General features: G+C 33.9%; 2 protein-coding genes across 3 annotated transcripts in view; one reads left to right on the top strand and one right to left on the bottom strand.

Moving 5' to 3' along the window:
- Positions 1 to 447: 447 nt before the first annotated feature.
- Positions 448 to 6,873, bottom strand: LOC136412345 (solute carrier family 25 member 3-like). 2 transcript variants are annotated; one of them, XM_066395392.1, is made up of 10 exons: positions 6,726 to 6,873; positions 4,777 to 4,903; positions 2,615 to 2,725; positions 2,456 to 2,557; positions 2,274 to 2,392; positions 2,000 to 2,198; positions 1,647 to 1,773; positions 1,330 to 1,453; positions 1,004 to 1,129; positions 448 to 828 (listed from the first exon to the last, which is right to left on the bottom strand). In XM_066395392.1, the coding sequence occupies exons 2-10, from the start codon at positions 4,856 to 4,858 to the stop codon at positions 742 to 744; spliced, it is 1,077 nt and encodes a 358-aa protein (XP_066251489.1). In that variant the 5' UTR covers positions 4,859 to 4,903; positions 6,726 to 6,873; the 3' UTR covers positions 448 to 741. The 2 variants fall into 2 exon arrangements, with proteins under 2 accessions (XP_066251489.1, XP_066251490.1); XM_066395393.1 differs by lacking the exon at positions 6,726 to 6,873 and adding an exon at positions 5,899 to 5,965.
- A 463-nt stretch (positions 6,874 to 7,336) lies between these two features.
- The window catches only part of tweek (transmembrane protein KIAA1109 homolog tweek), a 31,474-nt gene continuing 19,261 nt past the window's right edge, over positions 7,337 to 19,549 (top strand). Inside the window, 32 exon segments of the mRNA XM_066395888.1 lie at positions 7,337 to 7,446; positions 10,132 to 10,388; positions 10,448 to 10,658; positions 10,723 to 10,812; positions 10,866 to 11,155; positions 11,376 to 11,519; positions 11,568 to 11,704; positions 11,762 to 11,917; positions 11,981 to 12,221; positions 12,450 to 12,606; positions 12,663 to 12,771; positions 12,825 to 13,017; positions 13,077 to 13,215; positions 13,457 to 13,586; positions 13,887 to 14,093; positions 14,156 to 14,350; positions 14,412 to 14,691; positions 14,746 to 15,044; positions 15,197 to 15,324; positions 15,393 to 15,701; positions 15,759 to 16,010; positions 16,147 to 16,507; positions 16,557 to 16,720; positions 16,780 to 16,929; positions 17,206 to 17,422; positions 17,478 to 17,634; positions 17,762 to 17,917; positions 17,983 to 18,332; positions 18,676 to 18,819; positions 18,886 to 19,050; positions 19,100 to 19,288; positions 19,339 to 19,519. Of these exon segments, the coding sequence (XP_066251985.1) occupies positions 10,148 to 10,388; positions 10,448 to 10,658; positions 10,723 to 10,812; positions 10,866 to 11,155; positions 11,376 to 11,519; positions 11,568 to 11,704; positions 11,762 to 11,917; positions 11,981 to 12,221; positions 12,450 to 12,606; positions 12,663 to 12,771; positions 12,825 to 13,017; positions 13,077 to 13,215; positions 13,457 to 13,586; positions 13,887 to 14,093; positions 14,156 to 14,350; positions 14,412 to 14,691; positions 14,746 to 15,044; positions 15,197 to 15,324; positions 15,393 to 15,701; positions 15,759 to 16,010; positions 16,147 to 16,507; positions 16,557 to 16,720; positions 16,780 to 16,929; positions 17,206 to 17,422; positions 17,478 to 17,634; positions 17,762 to 17,917; positions 17,983 to 18,332; positions 18,676 to 18,819; positions 18,886 to 19,050; positions 19,100 to 19,288; positions 19,339 to 19,519 (6,142 nt within the window). The 5' untranslated portion in view covers positions 7,337 to 7,446; positions 10,132 to 10,147.

Genomic DNA, 19,549 nt, shown 5'->3' with positions numbered 1-19,549 from the left:
TAATTTTAGGAGTTTCCATGTAGAAAGCTGTCATATCAATGATTTCACTCAATCCAATAACAATCCTCAATCCCCATTATCCTGCCGATGACCCTCGGCCATCAAGGACTACTGTGTTCATTACATCGTAGTGATATTAAGGTTCTTGGGGAAATAATAGATTAATTATAAATGAACCATTTACTTCTATTTGACAATTTTACGTTTTTCACAAAATTTTACAAATCGAAAGTAATTTTGCAACGCCAATTTAAGTGCAAAAAATGGCATATTTTTTCCAGTTAAACGATTTTGTAACTTTCACCGTTTCGGAGGTAGCAATAGGAGACGTACTTATCTGGACCTTTAGAAGTTAATTAAGCCGTAAAGGGACTACTACGGAAACCTAATGTGGGCACATGCGAGATCTCGAACAACGACTTAAGGAATAAGGTTTTAAATATGGAATTAATACCGCTGTAGTATATTTGATGTCTATATGTACAATCTAAAACAACAGAACAGAGATATAACAATGAATGTCACAATTTAGAGTTCACAATTTTGAGTAACGCCGCTTCCCACAACTTTTCTTCCCTAATCGTTACTAATATCTTTGTCTCAATACTGCTTCAACAATAACTATTTGGTAGTTGGAACTTAACAAATACTAAAACCGGGCTTACATCATAAAGACATTGGAATTTTCGAAATTTTTAAATAATTTTATAAATTAAATATTTGATCTAGTTCAGCTGTGACTTAAGCCTGTTTGCCCTCAACAGCAAGCTTCTTTTTCAATGACTCGGGCATTTCTGGTGGTGGTGGTCTGGGCATACGCATGGCAACCTACAGCAAAACCGAAGTGTTATTTCAGGGTTACAGTGTCCTTTAATGTATTTATAAGACAAGGAACCTAATTTTTATTGGTTCTAAACTTGGTTAATGTTCAAATTTACTTGAAAGGTAATTAAGTGTTACTAATCAAGAAAACCCTGAGAAGCACAAAATAATGTATATATACCTTGAAGGCGTCATAGATGAACCATTGAAGTGCGGTAAGGGTACCGATCATGACTATCCTGGGTGGGAGACCTTTCCACAAGCCGGCGAAACCTAGTTTCTTGGCTGCTTCTATAGCTGTAGATCCCTGAAAATTCCATGTTTATTATAGTAAATTATTTTGTTGATTTTATTATTAGTTAACTTGAATTTAGAATTGTATAATTTATTTAAGTTTACATGATAACTACAATTGTGACAATTAGTTAGTAAAGAAGATGATGACATAAGAAGCAGAATGAATAAATGTTATTAGAAAGTACAATAAGTTTAATATGTAACCCTTACCTTTTCTTGGTTCAATTTACTGACAACGGTGTCAGCCGGATGGGAAACAATGGCACAGAACACACCAGCAATGTAACCAGCAGCAAATGTAACCACTAACTGTTCAGGTTTGGAGCAATCAGCCCTAATTTTAAAAAGTAATTAACTTTATTGAATTGAGGACAACAATAACTAAAATGCTTCTGCGTTTTTGTGTGTCAAGATGAATATAGTCATTTAACGCAGAATTTGGGCTCTGACTCTTCTCGGAAGTCCAATATGCCCAAAGACGGGTTAATACTAAGTATCAATTTTATGTGAAAAATCTTAATGCTTACCGAGGTTTGGGGACGACATATTTATACAATAGTTCAACTGTACGTTCGAAGCATGCGAATTTCATCATGGTGTAAGGAATTTGCCTCATCCATAAAGGAACCAGAGATTTGTAGAAACCGTTTACACCTGCAATGTTGAATAAGCTGCTTAGGCAAAAAGAAATGTTGGCGACAGTGTATTTCATTGAGATCAGGCAAATTTAGTACATAACTAAAGTATTGAGATAGAGTATTCTATTTTCATGTTTTCCATATGTCCCTACACAAGGTGACCGGTTTTAAAAGAACAACCAGTTAAACATGCCATACATCATATCAAATACTATGAATACTAAGTGTTACAATAAACTTACCCTCTTCCCTCATAATTCTGGGCCAGGCTTCCCTCAATGTGTTGGCAAAGCCGGGAGTCGTTTGGATTTTAACCTTGGCAGCCTCCATAGGAGACAATGCGATGTCGGCGAAGAATTCAGCAGAGGCTGATGCGCCAAGGTACAACCAAGTACGATATAAGAACGCATTTTCTTCTCCAATAAGATTGGTGTACCACACCTATAAATATTAAACCGACAGGCTTAAAAATTGGTATGTTACTAGACAAGCCTAAGCTTGTAAAACAGCACTTGCCTTAAAGACTTCATAGAGACCGAACTTGCATAAACCTTGGGCGGAATAACCAAAGAAAGTGGGGGCCCATCCTTTAGCCAATCCTCTGGCTCCATCCTCAGCTAGAGTAATTTTAAATCCTATATGCAAAGAGTGTAATTGAGACTTAACTGAGTTTTATGTTGATAACAATATTGACCTACCATTAAACACAGATTTGTATTTGGCAGGGTCGACTTGGATACGACATTTTACCAGATCGAGTGGCACTACAGCAGTGTGAGTGATACCACAAGAAAGAACTCCTGAAATGTATATTTTATAATAAGTTAAATTACCTATTAATATAAAGGACAATTTACCTCCTAACCCGCAAAGGGCGAAATAATGAAGTGATGCGAATTCGCAGCTGTCCCCTTCAGCAACTGCAGCAGCCGCGATTTGTCTTCCGGCAACAAGAGATTTTACAAGGCCTGGTAAAAGAATACTTCAATAAATTATTACCTCCCCCATAAATTTAGTAATTGGATGGAAGATCTTATTTCTGCAAAGCTGAATGCCGAAAATTTTGAAGTTTTTCTTTATAAATGCTCATAGTCTTACAGCCAGATAGTCAGATATATGAGGTTCAAGAACTGTGGGTTCAGCCCTGTTCATCTGAATATTCGTAATTATGTCGTCAGTGCTGTTATTCTGTTTGATGTTTGTTTTTAAAGTATACGTAAAGTTGAGAACCAAATACCTTAATCTTATATACTTTCAATAACTTAATAATAAATCGAATGCGAATAGACTACTTTTCGCTGCCAATAGAATATGAATGACATGACTAACTTTCTCTTCTAAAATTTACAAAAAATGCCGTGGAATAAACTGTGGAAAATGTTTGTAACGTGAAATAGTAACTACCAAAAATGTATCAGGTAGCCACATTGAAATTTACATTATTATTTCGCATTTATTTTTAACACTTATGGCTAGGGCAGCCATAAATGGGGTTTATAAATGCACTGAAAACAAATAAAAATTTCAGGCAAATCCGCTTTTGATCCACCTTCTTTGCAGGGAGCGGAGTTAAAAAATATCTTTTTGTTAATTTAGGGGGGTCAGTATAAAGTACCTGTAGTAAACGCCAAACAAAAAGTCTTGCACGTCATCTATGACGAAATAACATGACCACATTGGTCATGTTATTTCGTTATATATACGTATATACGTATATATATACATATGTTTATTTCGGAAACAATACACAACATGTGTATCAAACTAATTTAGTTATCATTATCATACGAAGGTAAAACGTATTAATTATTAAAAATACAGTGAATTTGGTCATAAAGGTACATAAGTTAATAAAATATGGTCAGAAATTTGTTTTGGTGTTACGTCATTCGGTAAAAATTCGATCATTCTAATGAGATAAAAACAATCACTGGAAAAATTTGAAACCGACAGGGTTGCCGCTAATCGCAAACCCATGTTTGTTTATGTTCTGATTATTTGCGAGATATCTTATAATACTGGCGATTTTGCCGATTTTTGCTCTTATATCTCTCCGAGTTTTACTCACTTACACAACAATAAAATTCTTTAATTAAAAACATTTTTTTATTAAATCTTACGATTGACTGACCAGAAACAAATTACATCGCCTCAAAGATTTGTTCTGAAGTCTGGCAACAATGTGGGGCAGCGCGACATAAAACTTTGATGCGAAACTTTTTGCTTGGCGTTTAATATATATTTAGTTGTAAAGCCATAGACTATGGATCTTCATTTCCTCTCTACGGACCTCCATTTTACCCACGTCACGAATGTGCAAGAAGAGTCTCAGACTTTCTGGTCTTTGCTATTCGAGTCATGACTCAGGAGTAAAGTTAAAGTAAATTATTTGGAAAAACCGAATAACTGTTTGATGAATAACAAAGATCTTGCTACGTATTAATTAAGCTTGAGATATATTCTAAATATACAGGGTGTTTCAGAATTGCACGGCACTATTTGAGGCATGTATTCTCTATTACAAATTAAAGAAAAAAGGTCATATATCAGTCAAATCTACGAACTCCAAGATTTTCAGATTTTTTTCCCGGAATTTCGTGATTCCTTGATTCTTTTTACACCATTTTTTTTAAATCAAATAAATTTCACAGTATTCGATCACACGAATATTAATTTGTCTAACATGAGAGATCAAGTAACCATATAATATTCCTTCAAATTGTGCTGGACCATTCTGAAACACTCTGTATAAAACTTGAATATATGAAGTAAAAAAGAAATATCGACTGATACGGTTAGTGAAAAGGTTGGGCCTAAGCCTAAACAGGTAAGAGTTTGGAGAGGCAAGATGTGGTTGCATGGCACTTGATATGTGAAACAGCTACGTATTTGATCTGATATTTTATCATAACAGATTTTTTTGTCAGTTGTTACTGTGCTTATTGTTATTTCACAATAAAATGTCTGATCTTTTGTGTAAAACAGGCAGTTAATGAAATTGTTACTACTACGATCTTACCTGTCTGATTTTGTGGTGCTGCAGGGGTGCTTTCAGTTGGTTGGCACCATGCCTTTGGAAGCAATGAGGAGAAAAACGCCATGATGTTCAGGGGTTACCTTAAAGGTTAGACAGTGGTAACCTAACCCTGTAAAAGAAAATGAATAATATGAAAAATCAATTTTTCCCATGAGTTAATCAGAAGATCCTTTGATTTTCTATTTGAATTTGAAAAGTATGAAGGGTGTTACAAAAGTCTAAGCCACTATTTCCAGAGCTTATTCTATATATTAAGACAAAAATTTAGACATTTTTTTGCCGAAAAATAAGGGGGTGTACCTTTCGTTTACTGGCCAAACTAATAAAATACAATCCAAGATAAAGTCACATCAATGAAATTCACAGATAGGAGTAAGGTGCATAGTATAGGTGTATTTAGGTAAGACACTTTGTTTCATATTTAATTTGTAATAACAAACTATGGGATAAAATGTGATTAGATAAAAAAGGTGCAACCTGTAAATCACATGATTTAGGTACTTTCTAATTAACACCTATTAAAATCACTAGTATATCAAAAACTTTCCTAAATATAAATTGTTTTGAGACTGCTTATACTATTAACAATAAGTAGTAAAAACTAGTAGCGACAATTAAAGCTTTAATGCCAACATTCATAAATTACTAATTTAGTGGAGTATAATAATGTGTATCACTGAAGTTCTGCTGAATTTAACAAGGATTAAGGCAGGAATTGATTTATGAGTTTTACTCAAAGAAGAATTTCATGAACCAAATCAAACATATTTAAGATATTTTTGCGGAGTTTTTGACTCCTACAGTGGTTACTGTTATTTACTAATCTGTAATGAAACAACCTGATTTTTAACTTAAAACAACTAGTGAATGAAATTCTCACAATTACAATATGGATATCATTTGTTCAACAAAATATGAAACAGTAGAAGCAATATAAGTAGAAAATGTTATTTAAGTCTATATAAAATGTTCTTCTTAGTGAATGTGAACTGTGTCTGTTCTAAAGAATTATGAAGCAATATGAACCAAAATGTAAACTGTAACATTAGATGAAACTAAAGCACCATGTCACTATTGAAACATGTTAAATACTTGAGTACTTACTTATAAATGAGAGAAAAATTAAATGCAGTTGGCAGGCTCCTTTGATTAGGTATACTATTATGTAGTTATGATGATATAGGGCACCTTGGAATAGATACTGATGATGATTAAATGCTTGAGTGGTAAAAACCTATGCCAAAAATGTATCACACATTGTTACAATGATAACTCAATTGATATTTTTTTGAAAGTATAATCGATTATACCATTGTCCAAGCAAAATAAATTTAATATCACGTTAAAAAAAAATCGGATTAGTCTTAAAATACTCCAATAAATTTGGAAAATCATTTAACACCTATAACCTTGGCTGGCATGGAATAATATGTGCCATAATTCTGGTTAATTTTGGACCATATTATGCAATTTTTGTGAACTTGGAATATGATTTGAAGTCATATTGTGTCGCCTTTAAGATAAAAAGTTAAGTAATTACAATATTATCTTTAATTATTAAGCAAAAATCATGCCCTAGAAGAGTGATAAAGTGTAACAAATTGATTTTCTTGAAAGATCAATAAATACAATTAAAGGAAACCTTAACTAAAAAAAAAGAGTTTACAGTAAGAAGAAGCCTTTAAATACAAGTTATCTTCGTAATCCTTTCAATAATTTCCCTTAATATTTAAAATTTGCTTGTTAACACAACGTGTTACATAAGCGAAACATACACTGTAGTTTTTGCTAAATTTCAATAAAATACTTTGATGGCGAAAATTTTGTTGCATGTAATAATTCATTTTGAAGTTAATTGTGAATACATTTACTTTCTTGCAACAAAGCGAATTAATTAAAACCAATTTTTAAAAAAATACGGGAAAACTTACCGCTTTAAAAGCTACAAGGACCACCGCGACTAAAAGAAAATGGTGAAGCTAAACGTACTGACACCTGTCAACTATCCACCATGTGACCGTGACGTTACCAGTGACGTCAACAATTCTTAACATTTTGCCGTAGGCGTGGTTCGGAACAGTTCCGAGTTATTTTTGATCAAATATCTATTTATATATTTATTTATGTATAATTATATGTATTTATTATCTATATTTTATGGAATGTTATACACAATATGTCTATTCCCTTAAGAGAAGGGGAGCCGATAATCATGGATGTATTTTTACCGGCAACGTCAGAATCAGCTGACGACTCGTATAAATGTCAAAAAAATTTTCTAAGTGAAAAATAAAAACATTTAAAAATATAGCATTTTATTTTTATTTCAAAATTTATAATTTTCCCATTAATAAGTGAAGAAAATTTTCATCAGTGGTGGTTTCTCGATACTCAACAAGTCTTTAAATAAAATATATTACAATTACAATAAAAGTAAGAAATCATCCTCCTTCAATATATATCGAAACTTCTTACTATGGGGTAACTATTTGAAATTGTCATTCAATAAGTTTTAGAGGAAATCATAAATATCTTTTTTTGTAATTTTCACGACATAGTTGCATTTTATATTGATGAACATTAAGCAAACATTTAAATTATGTATTGCTCAGAAAATTGAACTACATTTGAAATTAATTTTAAAGCTTTTAGGTAAGTATATAATTAGTATATATTGCTTATATATATATATTGCGTATATATACTTAAGTATTATATCTCATTTTTATGTGTCATACAGCAGTAAGTTAAATTTAAATAGAGATTTTCAGTGTTTTTATTACCAGGTTCATAGTTCATTGTTTGCATGTATGTATCACTCAACAAGAACTCATAGGGATGGAAGATGAAAGAATCATGTGATATATAACATTTTTATAGTTGATAATATAATAATTTTTTTTCTCAATAAATAATTATTTTGCTATGGCAATGTCTTATGCACCTATTCAAAGACTTAGCTTGGGTTGTAACTCTAACTGCTCCAAACAACTATCAATTTTACACCAACTTGTGCCAAGTGGTAAAGTGAAACAGTTGTTGACTCCAGGCTTTATCCCAAATACACTTTCAAAAAATAAGAGAGATAAATAGGTTTTATTGCCATGTAAAGACTTAAACATGTCTTGTATCTAAAGTAAATTAAAAATATACCTCATTTCTTAAAATAACAACGCACATAACACTAATTTTAATAGTTTTTAAAATTTTCAAAAATTGCATAATTTGATAGATTTTTAAAAACTAAAATGAGCAATATAAGCTATTTTGCTTTATTTTAAACCATTTAGAAACTACAGATTGTTAAAATGTAAATAAAGTAAAAGTTTAGGCGTTATGACTACAGCCCCTTTTTGACTGATCTGTACACTCAGTCTCTAAGGATAGTTAACCTTTACTGTCCATAAGAGAAGGAGACTATCCATACTATCCACTTTAATCTTGCTCATCTGAATAGGGTTTTAGCTGCTTCACTACAAACATTGCTGTAGTCAATAAGATTTATATTCTTAAAAATTTTATTTCTTTCTAGTTTCAGTTTGCAAAGGCTTAATATATTTAAAATTGAAAACTATTCTTGAGCGCTGAAATACGGCAGTCCAAACAGTGATGTCTCTTTAATCATTTATTAATCTAGGTCGATAATTATTTAATTAATACCATCTCACTAATTACACTACTGCAGGTATAAAAGTTGATCAAAGAAAAAGATATTTTTACGTTTTCCCATGTCTCATTTGGATAACATTTGTTGAAAGGGAAAAGAAAGAGGTCAATGCCCAATGCTTATTTACAGGTCTAGCTTTATAAGTAAAATTTCTCCACTAGGGCCTTAATTTTAATGTACCTGTTATTTTACTGAACACGAGACCATTTGAGATAGTGTTAAGATGAAAATCAAGAAATTATTACCATCAATGGGATTTTAACGAATCATTTAAAAAACCGCAGGTATGTGTTGAAGCATTAGAGGTATAAATTCATCTGTTGTCATTTATTCTCAATGACAAATATTTGATGATAAATAGTAAATGATATAAATCCTCTGATATAAAGCACCAATAATTTTGTTCACATGACATATTTATCTATTTGGATAGATTTATAGATTAAAAGTCCGGTTTCAATAAGCTAAGTTAGAAGTTATCACTCCCTGAAAATTATAAATTTTTCAAATTTTAGGACTTGGCATAATGTTTTTCTTAGAATAGTCATCTACATTCCTAGATATTTTTACAAATAACTAGTGCCAGATGCAGAAATACTGCAACAGGTGAAAAACTTTCTAAATGAACAAAAAATTCAACCTTCGGAAAATAGACAATCAGCGATAATAAAAAGTATCAAAAAGTCTTCAAAAAAAGAACCATTCTATGTAATTAGATATCTCGAAAACTGAAGCAGCTGAAAAATAAAATAAAAATGAACTTATAACATCCTGTATTTTCGTGACGAAATGTTTGTCGGACATAGTTTATATTGAAAACTAGTATGATTTGGTCAAATTTCAAAGACCTTTTTTCACAGAAATACGAAACGTTCAGAATTTTTTTTAATTAAAAAAGTAATGGCGTTTCACATTTTTCATTTACAATGTTCAGAGTTACATCAATGAAAGCACCACTGGTGAAATTAAAAACATTGTTTTCCCCTTAAAAGATGTGTTTCTACATCTATTTTATGCTGCTGAATTTTTGTAAAAATATTGAATGTTGGATCGCACTTTTTATATGACTATTTTGATAAAATTATATTGTTGGCAACTATAAAATTCCCCGAAGTGGTTAATCATTGTTATTTTTTGATGAATCATTTAAAGAATGCTGAATTCAGTGGCGTGCTTATTTAAAAAAAAAAACACCCTAAAGCTTTTTCAGATTTTTGCCACAGAAAACAAGTTATAGCATGCCTTAGTCGGATGAGTTACAAAACAATTTTTACAGTATAAATATAGTTTTTTCTTCTCTATCTTTTGAGCCTTAGTTTTTTGAAATCGAGTTATAAATACAAAATTTTGTTTCCATTTTAAATGGATTACACTGTATTTATTAAGCCCCCTTTTTCCATCTATTATCTATTTTTTTTAATATCGTAGTTAATATGGGTTTTTTAAATAATGTTTTCTTACGTTATTGTGTCGGTTCGTATTATTTGGCTATTTCATACCACCCTCTAAATAGATGCACGTTGAAACTGAAACACCCTGTCAGTGGGAGAGAATTAATGTTTGTTTGTGTAACACGTTTTAACAATAATTCCAAATAGAATTTTTGCTCTTTTGATTAATACAATTTTAAAACAGCAACACAACCAACTCAACATTCAAATAACTTTCAGGTAACAAGTGATTAACATGGATACTCTTGAGTCTACCACCATGTCTTACATCATCGAAAAAACGGAAGCATCAAAATGGAACAGTACCGTGTCCCTGGACGATTTAAAAATGGACTCCAATTTCCTAATTCTTCTATTTTCGTTAATTTTTGCTGTACTATGGGTTATCTATATAACATTCTATAACTCAAGAATTTTGGGTTACATTATAACGAAAGTAGCAAATAAATTTATGAGCGAGGGCAATTTTGGAATTGGTAATTTCACTAGATCATTTTGATGCTGGTCAAATATCCCACAAGGTTGATTTTTGCAGGTTCTCTAAGTTTGAATGCGTTATCTGGGAAAATTATGTTCAGAGATTTTACGTATATTACTCATGACTACACCCTAAGGATTCAAGACGGTTACTTAATATTTAGATGGTGGCGGGCTTACGTTCCTCGAGATGTCAGCGAGGATTTATCCCATTCAGATACCAGACTATCAGTTATGCTTAATGGATTTGAATTACATGTTTATAACAGGTAAAATTTCGTGTAATAATACAGGGTTGATGCATTTTTTATTGTTTCTTGAATATTTTTTTAGATCCCATTTGTACTCGAACCTTGAAAAAACCTTTGGGTTACCCTGTGGCATTTTTCCTAATAAAGACAATCAGTGCGAAGAACCGGAAAAGTAAGCCTTTTCTATATTCCAGTTTAACAATAATTCATGTCGTTTATTTTCAGAAACGAAAATGAAAGTACTTCAAAGAAGAAACCTAAGAAACAGCGACCCGAAGCCGCCATGGCCCGCACTTGGAGAGATTTGATCCCTGTTATAAAATGCGACATAATATCTAGCAGGCTCGTTTTTGGAAATCGATTAGTACCTACCACACTCAGTATAACATTTGAAGAAAGTCACTTCGTTTATTCCACTAAACCTGCTGTGTGCACTTTGGACAGATTCATGCATTTTGTCAAGTGCAAAGCAGAAAATGTTCGAGTCATGTTGGCACCCAGCTTGAAATACACCGGTAAAGTTTAGATTTGTATGTCTTAATGTGAACTTCCATCTACACCACTTTTCCTCAAATTTTTCATGAAGATGCACCTTAAAGCTTCCGATTTAAAATGCATTACTATCCGACAGAGCCTTTACTATAGTCTGGGAAATAGGAATTAACTGCGATTGCATCATTGCATCTCACTTAATCCACAAAGATTTATACGGAAATTTCAATATATTTTTACTAGGTATGCTGGATGAGCCCCCACGTTATATGGGAGAAGGGTTCGTTTTAATGTCCTCTAACGACTTGGAACTCTATTTTTACATGGACGAAGCTGGATTAGTCCCAGAAGAGCCCGTTTTAATAAGACTTGCTAATGGCGAAATGGGTAAGTTATAGAAATATATCAACAAATTTCATAACACGTTAACTTCAGTTGAATCCAGTCCACCTCAATGGGGAATAGATATTAAGTGTGGTAAAGGTACTAACTTTAGTTATGGCCCTTGGGCAGATCGGCAGCGAGACCATCTTTATGGTTTCTTTTACCCTCAGGATTACGTACCGATGGAGGTAGTTAAATCTTAAATTATATTTTGCGGAAAAATAATCATAATCTCGTTTTTTTAGGTAACCAAAGCACCTAGTCCTGGTGAAAAAAGAGTAATGCATTCTTTTGATGTAAGACTTGTTTTGCAACACCAGGCCGCCATAGATATTTTATTTACCAAAGATAAAGAGACTAATGCAGTTCATGTTAACATTGGCGCAGGGAGCTACTTGGAGGCATGCAAATTGCGATAGATTCTAGATTGTGGCCTATAATTGTCTATATTTTTCTTAATGTAGGTGACAATACCATGGGTCACAAAAGAGATAGGCTTCAGTACCAAAATAAACGGCCAATTACTACATGTAGAAGCCACCACTAGCTTACAGTTTCGAGAACTTGTTGAAAGTGAAACGTTGGAATTTTGCATTCTGTGCCATTACCCATTGGTGTGGAATGAACATCAGTTATGGGAGGTTAACTTGACTGGATGTAAAGCGACTGTTAATTTAATATTTTTTCACAAATGGTTTTTCACAGGTAAATTTATTTCTGGTTAAGAAAAAAGTTTGTTCAATATAGGATATTATTTTATCCCTGAAAATAAAATTTCTGCCGTTTTTAAAAGTTTCCATACTTTTGGGCATCCTATATATATATTGCTTTGGTTGCTGGATGCCTTAGGACTTAGAAGCAATCTTATTTTACTTATTGATGCTTTATGTAGTCAGTATTTGATGTAAAAATGTTGTTTTTCTTTCTCTTTAGACTTGATCAATGACTGGGCCTCAAAAGCTAGGCCAGACTTGATAAATTTTGTGCCGTATACTTGGAGATTTGGACTTACTTTGAAACACTGCGAATTGGTTACTATGATTAATCAGTACAATTGGATAGACTGCAGTAGTGCGGGTCAAAGGAACAGGTAAGATAGCAAAATGTTTTATCTCTATTTAAACGCATGTTGTGATTACTTCCCAGGTTAGAAAATACTCAGGTTGCTCTATGTGCCCATTTCCTCCACATGTCCTTTGACTTACCATTTGACGAGTTTTTGCCGGAAACTGTACCTATAAATTTAGCAATACAGGTGATGTTGCTGTTACAACTAAGCTTTTAGAATTTTGTAAAACCTTTTTTTAGGGTGAGAGTGTGGATTTAAGTTTGTTCATTCCCGAGTTCCATTCCAGTAGAAATATAGTTCTATCATTGGAAAAACACGCTAAGGTACTATCCAAGGATGGTTCCTCAACTAAGAAGACTGAGATTATACCAAAGTGGCGAAATGTGTGCCTGAATTCTCTTGGATGGGTCGATTTTTGGTGGATACCAATCGGTAAGGAGGGGCGGGTAGGGTTAGAAATATGTCTATAATTAAAATTTATATTCTTCCAGGTGCAATAAATATTACTTATTTATATCATCCTTGTCCCCCTCTGGGTCCACAACCACAGGCAGATATATCTACTCCCGTGAAAGAAGAGATTCTGTTGTCACCAATGCGGTTTCCACACCAAAGGAAGAAACGTAGAAGGTATAATTGTCGTCTTTTCTTATTTATTTACATATATACTATTTTCTAAAAATGCTGCGTTATCGATTTACAAGGTGTTGAACTTTCAGATTATTTGTAATATGACAGGTTGGTATTTCACAAACATTTCGGTCTAGTTTTGTTTCAAGCTGCCCTGCCATGCGCTTGTGATTCGTTGTAATTTTAAGCATTCTTCATGATATTGTTGGTGTTGTCTTGTGAACTAAAAATATTATTTCAGATCGCTTGAACGAAATGAGAAGTTTGATCCAACTAGGTTGAAAGCAGACACAGTAAGTGTGGAGTTGGAAATCGGGCCGTCTGTTCTTCTCTTATACGGTACAGCGCTGAAGAATTTTATGACTTTCAAGGTAGGAAAAATAAATTCATTCAGATATTGCTAATTTCTCTTTCAGAAGAGAATTTGCATAATAAGGAAATTGACATCAATTTTTATAACGTTATATCGGATTTACAGTTCTTTTTAGAAAGATGTTTGGTTGATTGATTTGAATTGTGTTTAAAAGAAGAAAAATTATTTTTCATTTATCAAATTTCCTTGAGAAATATCTCTTGTTCTTTTTTTGCATTGAAAAGAATACTGAAATTAGAACGTTTCCGTACCAGTCTTGAGCTATTAGTAATAAGTATAAATAAATATCTTAATCTAGGAAAACATATTTGGGGAAGATCAAACGTTCACAGACATGCAACATTTTCAAGCAACTGAAAACGGGTCAAATGCCGATTTAAAGTCAGAAGGCAGCAGCGCAAATATTCCATTAGAACTTCGAGATGATTTTGATCATCGATATTACAGGCCTTTAGAAGTGGATGTGTCAATAGTTATGCACGACATTCAAGGGCATTTATTGAAGGTGACACGAGGAGCAAAATATTTACGGATTAAATACCTAATAATGATGTTCGATGTGTTTAGAATTGCACTGAGAAAGATCCGCCTTGTCCTGTGATCTTAGTAGAACGATTCGGTTTTGAAATGAAAAAACGATACGATCAAACTGAGCTGCAGTTGTTGCTTAGTCCAGCCGTTTTATTAGTATCAGACAATGTTACAAGGCCTAGTAAAGACAGGCACTTAAATCAGGGGAAGTTAACTTTAAGTTCTCTGCAGGTTAGTTTTTCAGTTTTTTAAATCCAATTCACGTTATTAATGACAGAAATTTATTTTTTAGATACGAGGACACGCTATGTTTTCTGATGTTGGGCAATCATTAGATCAAGACACTGTAGAATATGCATGGTTAGTCGAAATCCAACTAGGCAAACTGAGTGGCAAAGTCACCACTCCTCAGTTATATTCAATTATGGCCAGCCTTGAGACTCTGTTCATACTAATTGTTGACGACGAAAACGAACTTAACTCGCCTGCGAGCGATTCTTTACTAAACCAACCCGTTGTTAAAAAGAAGGAACCGAGTACTCAAAATGTGCACGTTCAACATGTTCAGCAAGGTATTTCTGTTCATTCAAAGTCATTAAGATTTGCGATAACACCAGAACTTCTAGCACTTCAACACTTACTGCAGCCCAAAAATAGCGGAACTAGTCTTATGTCCAAAAATCCAAGTTCTCTCTCCAATCAAAGTAAAAGCGATCAGAAGAATAAGAAAAAAGAGGCTGAAGATAAGGTTCGCGGGTCCATAAGAATTCCAGCTCCGTCTCAAGAAGATAATAACCCCAATGTTAGTAACAGCACGCCAACTATGTCTTATTCGGAGCATAAATTAAAGTATAAGCTAGTTCGCATTGCCATTGATGCAGCCGATTTTTGGTTAGTTGAAAGTGGAACAGCTTTACAATTGTGGGTAAGTTATAGTTTATTTTATCTTTATCTAGGGATTAAATACTTGTAAGTCAATACTAGTCAGTAGTTAGAGAAGGGATTTATATCATTTAAGGAAAGGAAACGAATATGTTCATTACACTGTGTAATTGAACTACTTTATATAAATTTCAGCTTTCCCCAATACGTCTTGCAAGCTGCAATTTACATGGTAAACAAGTAAGTTCCGGTCTCTCGTGTATAATTTTTAGTTTATCATTGAGGCAATTGGTTTGGCATCCTCACAAATACAACCACAACAAGTAAGTTGGAATACTCTAGAAGTAACCCTAGGGCTAAGTTTCGTCGATTATGGGAAAAATTTTTTAAGACAAAATGTGGATGCCCAAGATCTGTGGCTTGAAGTCGGTGCTATTAATTTTGGTCCTTTGATCATTGAATCTGCCATATCTACTGACAGTAAGGATCAGAATGTTTATGAAACTCAGCAAAAGTTTCTTCGGATTCACGATGACAAGCTTAAGAAATTATGGTTTCTGTGGCCAGACCTAAATAAATCTTACGGGAAATGCGGATGCACAGGAGGCTGCATGTTTTTCGGTAATAACAGGAATGGACCGAGATTTTTCAAACCTAGCAAAAAAGATTTGGAAGAAGGAATAAACATTGCCGAATTCAGGTTATTAAATCTAGTTTTTGTTCTTTAGTTATTTGCATTTTACATTAACGTTTTCAGGATTAACGAACAAGGTCGTGATCCGGGCTATGGCCAGAGCATCCTTCATGAAAACGCTTTAATATTTCGAACTCCTCCTTATATTTTTAACAAAATAACACTCCAAGGTAGTCTGAACAAATCAAAAAGTCGAGTAAATGGCAATGCTAAAATCGAAAGGGAAAAATCACTTGAGAAAGATGTGCAGTATAACAGTCCTTTGAATGGAAATGAGAGAAAAAGTAACAGAAGGTTTTCATCTACATCCATGAGGTTTGTTTTTTATGTAATTGTTGTATTTGTTTTTTTTTGTTATGGATTGTTACAAAATTTATATACTAATTTGGATTTTTTGTGCATGTCAATAGTGATTTTTTGTGCATGTTTGAAAAACGGTCTTTCGCTGTAGAAGTACCGGAGCAAAAGAAGTACCTTATTCTCGCCTAATAGACGCCAGTCCAGCAAATCTTCCCACAAAACTGGATAGTGATTCAAAACTACATTCGGACAAAACGAAGTTAAGCGTCATAGAAACGTCTGATTTACTCCCTAAAAACAGTGCCTCTGATTCAAAATTGGCAGTCGACTATTTTACTACTGCTGCTGATCTAAAGGGTGAGGTTTCCTCGATCAAAAGCGACATCTATCTCAACGATCGAAACGTCAGAGATTTGGTTGATAGTCCGCAAATGTCCAAGAGTTTTAATGCAAGCGAAAGTCATCACTCTTTAGGCGGCATGATTAGCAACGAGGAAAAATTGTTAAAAGAGGTGCTTTTTCATATTGTTTTCATTTTCCACATACAACTTGTGGTTTTAGGTACAAAGAACCACATCAATGTCCAGTGAAAACCAGTCCGAAGCTTTCTTCTCAGCAGACGAAGATGTTAATATTGCCTCAAGAAGTTCCAGCCTGCGGAATTCGATTTTAAGTTCGGGGGACGCGTTTGCTAAGCAGGAGAGCAGCAGTGTTCCCCCACAGAGGTTTGGATTGTTAATACTTTTTTCATCTGAATTTCTAAACGAAACATATGATCGTATAGAAAGAAGTTCTCCAGTGAGTTGAGCATCGCAACTGATCGAAACGGGCTTCAAAGTAAAGCGGTTCATGCTCCAGGTTCGGCTCCGGAAAGTGGAAAATTTCACTTGTCAACGCATCGAAGTGATCATGAAATCCATACTCCAGAACACAGGTATGTACTATTAACAAAAGGTATTAAAAACCGTTTAGTGAATCTAGAGGGTGTCTCATCAAAATGATAACACCTTTATTTTTTCTCATTTTAAAGCAAAGTGTTAAATACAAAAATTGTAGGTAATAAAGTAGATTTTGATGATTTTTCAGGAGTTTAACAGAACATCGACCCAGCAGCGTGTTTTCCACACACACCCAATAAATTATTACACGATGTATCAATAAGGAAACAACATTTTAAACATTTTAATAAAGTATTTAATTATTGTTGCAGAACTGTGCAGGGATTAGTCACCCCCTACAAGTACTCAACATATCGTTCCGTGAGCCCTCGGATACTGGCAAATAATAACGGCAATCCTATGTTTGGTACTCAAGAAAGTGCCACAACCGATCTGCTCAATGACAGTTCCGATAGTGTTAGCAACACTAGTTACGTCTCTGCTGTAGGAAGTCAAGAAGACTTCACATTAGTCGATTTGCATATGCAAGTATGTCAGTTTCAAATCACCCAGAGGCAAATTCGTGAGTTTGGTAATGTTCTAGGTGAACAGCCTTATTGTGGATTCTCCTATGTTAATGTCGAGTTACGTAACTCATTTGAGCCAGTTGCGGTGTCAAAATTGGCAAAACAAAGAAAAAGATGATCAGTTTTCAACGACAATGTTCGAAAAAAATGCTGAAGAAAAGCTAGCATATGTAGGCAAGTGCTGTTTTGTTATTGTTCTTCAGAATCAAGATATTGTTTGAGTCCTCTGAGTTTAAAAAAATGTTATTAAATGTTTCGTTTAACTGTTGAGGTAAATAACTAAGCTTCATGGTTTTTATAGGCGGAAGATTTGTTCCTTTGATGGAACCGCTAAGTGATGGTATAACATCTCTAAAAATGGTGTCGCGTTCTGATTCTGGTATTGGCAACCAAAATAAAACTCCCACATCTCCTTACGTTCATGTCTGGGACAACGATGAAGTTGAAAACGATTCGGGTAAGAAAATGTTCTGGAAGAGTATTAGAATCACATTTTATTTATTTCGTTTGTTATAAACGAAGGTTCCTTTCAAGAAGAAGAATTGCTTAGCAGTCAGGCAGAGAGTGGGTCTCGCACAATAGTAATCATCAAACTTAAAGGCGATCTGGACGTTATGATCAGTCCATTATTATTAGAAAGTTTGCAACGATTAGTCGATTCCCTAACACCGACGGTTGCAGCTCTACATCCTTTAACTGTGTTAAATCATTTGCACGCGTCGTGCGTTGGACAAGTAGAATCGGCAAATGTTCTTAAAACCACGGAAAACGTGGCAAAATTATGTCAGCTTTCTTCTACCACTGGTGAAGCACCGCCTGTGTATGAACAGACCATTAAGAAACAATTGCAGGCAGCTGTATTTTTACCAAAAGTAAGTATTGAATAAGTACAAGAGCCTTGAATAAGCAAACAAAGTGTTCATAAAAGCAGAACAACCAGTCAAACAGAAATTACTTAAAGAAAAACAAAATCGCTTTGTACAGTGCACCCATAGTCTGCTACAAATTCAATTAAAAATTGGTTCAAAAAAATTGAACATAAGAAATTAAAAAAAAGCGGATTCTGATGGAGTTTTTGCTGTAGAAGTCAATGCTGTAGGTCATTTTTTTGTCCATATGATAAAGCTGCAACGAACTATATGTTATTAGATATTTTAAATTGCCTCTTCAATATATTTCAAAACAAATATTTCATAGTCCGGTGTGCTCTTTCAGGTTAATGTAACTTTACTTCAAGTATCCATCGTCGAAGAAATAATTTCCTTCTCTGCGTTGGACAACATTAAAGACCTCACGTGCGTCTCGCTATTTTCCGTTTGTTTCGACAACATTACTATTAAATTCCATTACGACAATCAGGTAGGATTAGTGGATGATTTTATTGACTGTGAGGAATTCTTTTTGTTTTTGCTGATCGTTTTTTAGGCCAGAGAACTCTTGGAACGGTTTTTAAGGCCTTCAGTAGTGAAAACTAAGAATAAAGGTGCGAACATAGCCAAGTTCCTGGGCTTACAAAGCAATACCAATTCGGACGTCATCCAAGGCGAACCGGTCTTTATTGAGAGTTGTGAAAACCAACAATCGCAATTGGCGAGTTTCTTTTTAGAAATAATAAAAATTGCTAAAACAGTTTTTTCAGGTCATCTGCCTTAATGTGGGCAAAGTTCACGCTCAGTTACGACGATTACGCAACGAATCCTCCATTTTAGACGACGCTATCATCACAGCTATCCCTACCTATAAATCCAAAGTCCTATTTATCCCTACCAAAGTGAAAGATATGTACAGAGGCGTAGAGTATTATTTACAACCGTCTACTACTGACAATGTACGGATATTCTTTAGGTGCGCGAGGTTGTCTCACTAATCCATTTTTAGGTCTCTCAAATTGACGAATTTAGCACGGAAGACAAATTAGGATTTATTATGTTCGAGTGTGGTTTGGAAGGAATATCCTTAAAAATTGTCAAGAAATCTAAGTTTGAACAATCAGAGACCACATTTAGTGGCACAGTAGACGGTCCCAGTGTTGATTCAATAAAGTCAAGTGAAAATTTAGGTACTCAATAATCATCCAACTAGTTGATTT

Source organism: Euwallacea similis, chromosome 12, assembly GCF_039881205.1.
Source record: "Euwallacea similis isolate ESF13 chromosome 12, ESF131.1, whole genome shotgun sequence".
In the NCBI taxonomy this organism is placed as follows: domain Eukaryota; kingdom Metazoa; phylum Arthropoda; class Insecta; order Coleoptera; family Curculionidae; genus Euwallacea; species Euwallacea similis.
The sequence above is the reverse complement of the archived record's forward strand: the minus strand, read 5'-3'. Positions and strand labels throughout refer to the sequence as shown.